At 33.7% G+C, this 6,000-nt stretch overlaps 1 protein-coding gene across 1 annotated transcript; it reads right to left on the reverse strand.

The window, feature by feature from the left end:
- Window positions 1-154: 154 nt before the first annotated feature.
- Window positions 155-3,878, reverse strand: LOC139898876 (probable cinnamyl alcohol dehydrogenase 1). Its single transcript, XM_071881676.1, has 7 exons — window positions 3,808-3,878; window positions 2,819-2,918; window positions 2,408-2,521; window positions 2,055-2,285; window positions 1,681-1,969; window positions 1,434-1,584; window positions 155-642 (listed from the first exon to the last, which is right to left on the reverse strand). Exons 2-7 carry the CDS (start codon window positions 2,905-2,907, stop codon window positions 446-448), a joined length of 1,071 nt encoding a protein of 356 aa, XP_071737777.1. The 5' UTR covers window positions 2,908-2,918; window positions 3,808-3,878; the 3' UTR covers window positions 155-445.
- Window positions 3,879-6,000: the final 2,122 nt, after the last annotated feature.

Genomic DNA, 6,000 nt, shown 5'->3' on the forward strand with positions numbered 1-6,000 from the left:
CAGTTTAACATATTGATTATTTAACAAAGTAAGAACGCACAATCACAAACGTAATCAATAGTCACAAGTAAACGTTATTACATAACCGAATGTGTTAAACGTAAAGATAAACTACGGCTGGGGATTCATGCACCAACAAGAGTTACACCAACACTAAATCAAATTTCTGAAGAAGTTTATAAGAGTATTATTATGCTAACACTGAAAGTTTCGTGGGGGAAAGCACCCAACATAAGCAAATACATATAGATTACACAGTAAGCAACATAAACATTTTGCCAAATACCAATTTAACCTAAAATATTACACTACTTCAAAAGCAATCAAATTTATAACTTTTAGCACCTTTTAGAGGTGCATATTAGATCTTTATTGTAGGATATTGAACTTAAAACAATATGGTAATAATGAGGCTAAAGAATGCATTTGACCTTCGCCATCATGTTTACTTGAGCGAGTTTGCGATATCAATCACAAAACGATATTTGACATCCTTCTTAATTAACCTCTCAAGAGCTTCGTTTGCATACTGAATCGGGACAATATCTATGTTCGGGTATATCTCATGAGCTGCACAGTAGTCCAACATTTCTTGAGTTTGTTTTGTACCTCCCGTTATACTCCCCGAGATGCTTTTCATGCCTAACAATTAAATATCAAATTTTATTTATTACAAACTCAACTCCTAGTCCTTGAGAGCAATGCATGACTCTTATTACTCACGGGACAAGTCTTGCACTACAATGAGTTTTTCCCCAGTTCAGGTTACCGACGGTGGCGAAAACAGGAATTTCACCGGGGGCGGAATTTTTATTTAAAAGCGTTCACATTCACTGCAAGTTTTTTCTTCTATTCTTCCATGAATATACAACCTTTTGGGTCATGGGTTTTTTGGTTGGGGATAAAATATGGAGGCTTTTAGGCAGAATACAACTTTTGGGTCATGGTCTTTTGGGTTGGGGAAAATAAACTTTTTTTTTCAATAAAGAGTCCAATGCCTTTTGGGTCATGGGCTTTTGGGTTGGGGGCAAAATTTCAGATCCACTAGGGGCAGGCGCCCCCTGTCCTACTTTAATTCCGCCACTGGTTACCGGAGATTGGGAGTCTTTTTTACTCATATGTATGCAATCTAATCATGTAATCTAATCATGTACATCCATGAGTTTTTCCTCCGTTCAGGTTACTTGAGGATAAGGAGTCTTTTTTACTCGGATGTACACAACCTAACAGGGCATCGACATGACTGTTTATGACCATTTCCCGAGACACCCCCAAGATGCTCACCTACGAACTTTCGAACTTGAGAGCTCGTAGGACGACATCAAAATCCTTTACAACTAGGCCATGCTGATGATAGCTATGGACTATATGTCTATATGGAAAAAGCTCTAGACAAAAGAGAGATTAAAAGGAAGACGTTGACTATGTCATACCTAGAATAAGGCTTGCGGGATGAAACTTCACTTCTCGAGGGAAACCGACCAACGATAACACAGCCCCGCTCTTCAGTAACGATAAGTATTGATCGAACGGGATATCAGCAGAAGCAGTGTTAATTAGGAAGTCGATTGATTTCTCCATCGCCTATAATAAAAAAAAAACGACATCTTTAACCAAATTTATTCTAGTTTAAAGTCCGGAAATATTTAATCTTACAAAATCTATATATATCTATTTCACCTTCATCTCTTCATCATTGCTTGAGATGACGAAACTGTCAGCTCCTAACACATTTAACGCTTCATCTTTTTTGGACAAACTAGTGCTGAAAACCGTTACTTTTAGTCCAAACGACTTCCCAAACTTAACAGCCATGTGTCCAAGACCACCGAGCCCAATAACGCCTAACGATTTTCCAGGCCGCTGGTTCATTTTATGGTGTATCATAGGTGTCCAAACAGTAATTCCCGCACATAACAACGGTGCAGCCGAAGCTAACGGATAGTTTTCCGGTATTCTATAGCAGTATCTGTACAATAATCACCATCAAAAATATTATTCTTGTATTTAACTATGTTAAATTATTATACAGGATAAGGTAATGGGTTATTAACCTTTCGTGAGCAACAATATATGACGAATATCCTCCTTTGGTAACGGTACCATCGACATCAATACCGTCAAATGTGAATACGGATCCCTTTGAACATTGGACTTCGAGTCCTTCATCACAATATTCACACTCTCTACAAGAGTTCACGTACGTACCTACTCCGACATGATCACCTATTTTAAAGCGTTGAACGTTTGAACCAACTTCTTTTACAATTCCAACAATCTCATGACTAGCAAACAGAAGACATATTTAACGAAAACATTATGAGCATATATAATAAAATAATTAAAAAAGAAAAATAATAGTATAAAGTTCAACTTTTATGAAAATATGTCAAAATATGAGACATACCCTGGTACCAGAGGATACTTTGAGTGGCCTTGCACGTTCCTAGTCCATGCGACATCAGCATAACACACTCCACAGTGAGTGATGGTTAGTGACACATCATCAACTCCGACATCCCTGGTTAATTTTCAGAGCGATTATTGTTTAAACTTTTAAGCATAGGATCCATAACGATAAACAAAATATTTGCTTTTTACAATGCGAAGAGATGTTTGGAATAACTTCATATATCTACCACGTAAATCTGATGGCCCAAAAAATACGTTTAAATGCAAGGCACCATGTCAATAGTTTATGAAGTTAAATAGACCTAATATAGATACTCTTTATGACTTAGGGGTATAATATTATTTTATTTTAACCATGAATAAAAACAACTAACAAGTAACTAGAGAAATTAAAAGGGATGCGAACCTTCGGTTAAACTTGTAAGGGGATAGAAAACCAGATGGATCCCGTGCTGCCCAACCAATGCAATTCTCGTTACCAGAATCGGAAGCCATTATTGATTTCTCTGTATCAGAAATTAATTACATCAATGAGTATTACTCTTAATATACGAAAAGCGCACAAGTATTCATTGCAAATTCTCACACATAATCAATTCATTTAGATCATAAATTCAATCAGAACATTCTCTGCCTTCTGGTTATTTAAGACAGATGATTAGGTAATAGGCCAACTTAAAAAAAAAAACCATCAAATAAAATGTCACTAACAATCAAATTCATATTTTTGGAACATTATACACGCAGGCTGATCGCTTAAAACAGAGCTAAGATGTATGATTATTCGTACAGATGATCTCTGATTACATTTATATTACATAACGGTGGGCTTTTGGCGGTGCGAAACTCATCAGCCAAGAGATTAAAGGTTGTCCTGGTAGAAACAATGTTTATTTATTTGTACATATCAGCCAAGTAAAAATTAAACCCTACGTAAATTAAATATAGAAGTGTACTTCTATTCCATAACAACTCTTAGTAACAGACTTAATGGTTTTTGCAATTCTATATATTTACTAATCAATGTTATGTAACATCTATCTATCTATCTAAAGCAAAATATAAAAAATATAAAAAATGACTGTAAAATAACTGAAAAAGTCAACAAATAATATATAGGTCGGTGATCTAAGAAATGAAGCTAGTTATTCAGTGGTGTTTATAGATAGATAGATTGATAGATACGTGATCCCCTATTCCGAAGTAGTAATGAAATGAGTGGACGATTTTGTACAAAGTAACTGCTTAACGTGCTAATTAACTAGTAGGAGTATTTCAATTTCAATAATCATCATCCATCAATCAATCATCAATAATATTCATAATCATAACTAAATAAATATAAGATAAATGAAATTAGAATATACAAAAGAGGGATGAATCCGATGAGTATACCTGGTAGCAGATAAAAGTGACAGTCGGCTACCTCCTATTCTTGGCCAATAGAAACAGAAGACGGTTATACTTATGCTACTTCAGTTCATGTGTATATATATATATACATCCGTGAAATAGGAATGGATGGTGATCAGCATAGCATCATGCCTTGCGTCATCAAACTAATCAGCAATCACAAAGTCTATCACCCTTTCAATTTCTTTGACCCCTCCTTATAAACACCCCTTTCTTAGCCTCATCGCCTCAAATTAGTAAGTACTTTCAAAATTTGACATCATATTTCATTGAATGGCAAAATGACTCTCGATGGGGAATTCAAAACTCATTATAATTGGGTCGTGTCTGATTCGAGTCTGTCGAATTATGGGCAGGGTACGGGATGGTTAGAAAAAAAAATCGGATTCGGGTTCGGTATGGTTTTGGATACAAACTCGTATACTTGACCCGCATACCCGTATACCCGGCCCGAGAAATTTTAATAATAATTTTTATGTGAAATTTTAGTTTTAGTATTATATTATTAATGTATGAAAGATTTCTCTTATTTGTTTTGAAAAGGAGTATAATTTTATTCAATATAATTAAATACAACAAGTTTTCGAGATGTGATATTTTATATACTTTGAGTATATTAGAAATTTTTCAATCAACTTTTTGTATGTGATATTTTATAATGCTTTAAACATGAAATAGTTAAGTTAATTTTAGATATTTTGATTTGGTAACTTATTGAAAAATAGATACAAAATGACTAATCGGGTATACCTGTTTACCCGTGGGGAAACCCGAAATCCGATAGTATGTAAGTAAATGAGGACCCGATGGGTTTCGGACCGGGTTTGGGGCGGGGTTTCTTAATCGGGTTCGGGTTCGGGTCCGGGTCCGGGATTACCTAAACTCGACCCAAACCCGACCCGCTGCCATCCCTAATTGCCTGCAACAATTACCAGAATTTTTTTCTGAATTCTTAACTTATTTTTAATATTTTTAGGATAGGATTTAGGATATGTTAGTTGTAGCGGGTAGGTTTTAGTCGGTAGCTTTTAGCGATTAGCCCTTTAAATATATTTTAGTGGTCGGCAGAGGAACTGAATATGTTAAATAAATAGTACAATGACAAAAAGTTGGAAGCTAAACGTTACTTTTAGTAGCTTTTAGCTTTTTCTATCTATTTAAAAGCTTCAAACTCGTTTAACCAAGCGGAATTTTTTTATTAAATAGGAGCTTTTTCATAACTCCAAAAAACTCATAAAAGTTTCGGGCCAAATATAGCCTTATTCTTATTTAATATATTTAATATTATTAGACTATAGTATCAAAAAAGAAATGGCACAACCCACTTGTATAGATGGTTTTTTAGGGTTTAGTTAGGTCAATAAATATCGTTCAATATAAATATCGTTCAGTGTAATCATAATACCACCTAACTAAACTCGTGGGTATTATGATTACATTGAATGATACAATACACTGACCTAACTAAACCCTAAAGGCCCATCTATACAATTGGGTTGGACCATTCCTTTTCTAATACTATAGTCTAATATTCCCCCATAATGGAAGCGACAGAAAAATACAGACGCTCAAACTGAATTGTAAATACATAAAACAGAGATAAAAAAAATTAATCTAATCATCTAGAATAATAATAATTAAACTAAAAATATGGTCCGCCGTTGAAGCTCGTAGTCTTGGCGGCTTGTGTAACTGCTTTTGCTTGGCTAACCTTTTTTTTTTTTTAAGGAAAGAAAATAAAATAAGAAATGCATAGTAGGAAACAATACGAAGAAGATATCAAGAATCTTTTTTCTACAAATAAAGAGATAAACGATGAAAAAAATTGTAGAAAGAAGATAAATGATAAATGATAAAAGATCATATATCTTAAGATTTAGATTAAGAATGGATGGAAGAAGACTATACGGTAGAAGTTTATATAAAGAAATCAAGAAGATTAGAATAGATTTATTTTTATTTATTTTTATTTTTTTTTGGAAAGAAATAAAATAAAGAAATATAGGAAGATTTTGAAGGAAAAGGTTATTTTTTATTTATTTTTTTTAAGGAAAGAACTTGAAAAATAAGAAACAAATATTGAAAAGATGAAATATAGAGATTTACGTTGTAAACTTCGTGTGTTTTTTATTTATTTATTTTTTTTTTGAATGAAAAGATTGAGAAATCAATACG

This window comes from Rutidosis leptorrhynchoides, chromosome 3 (assembly GCF_046630445.1).
Source record: "Rutidosis leptorrhynchoides isolate AG116_Rl617_1_P2 chromosome 3, CSIRO_AGI_Rlap_v1, whole genome shotgun sequence".
NCBI lineage: Eukaryota > Viridiplantae > Streptophyta > Magnoliopsida > Asterales > Asteraceae > Rutidosis > Rutidosis leptorrhynchoides.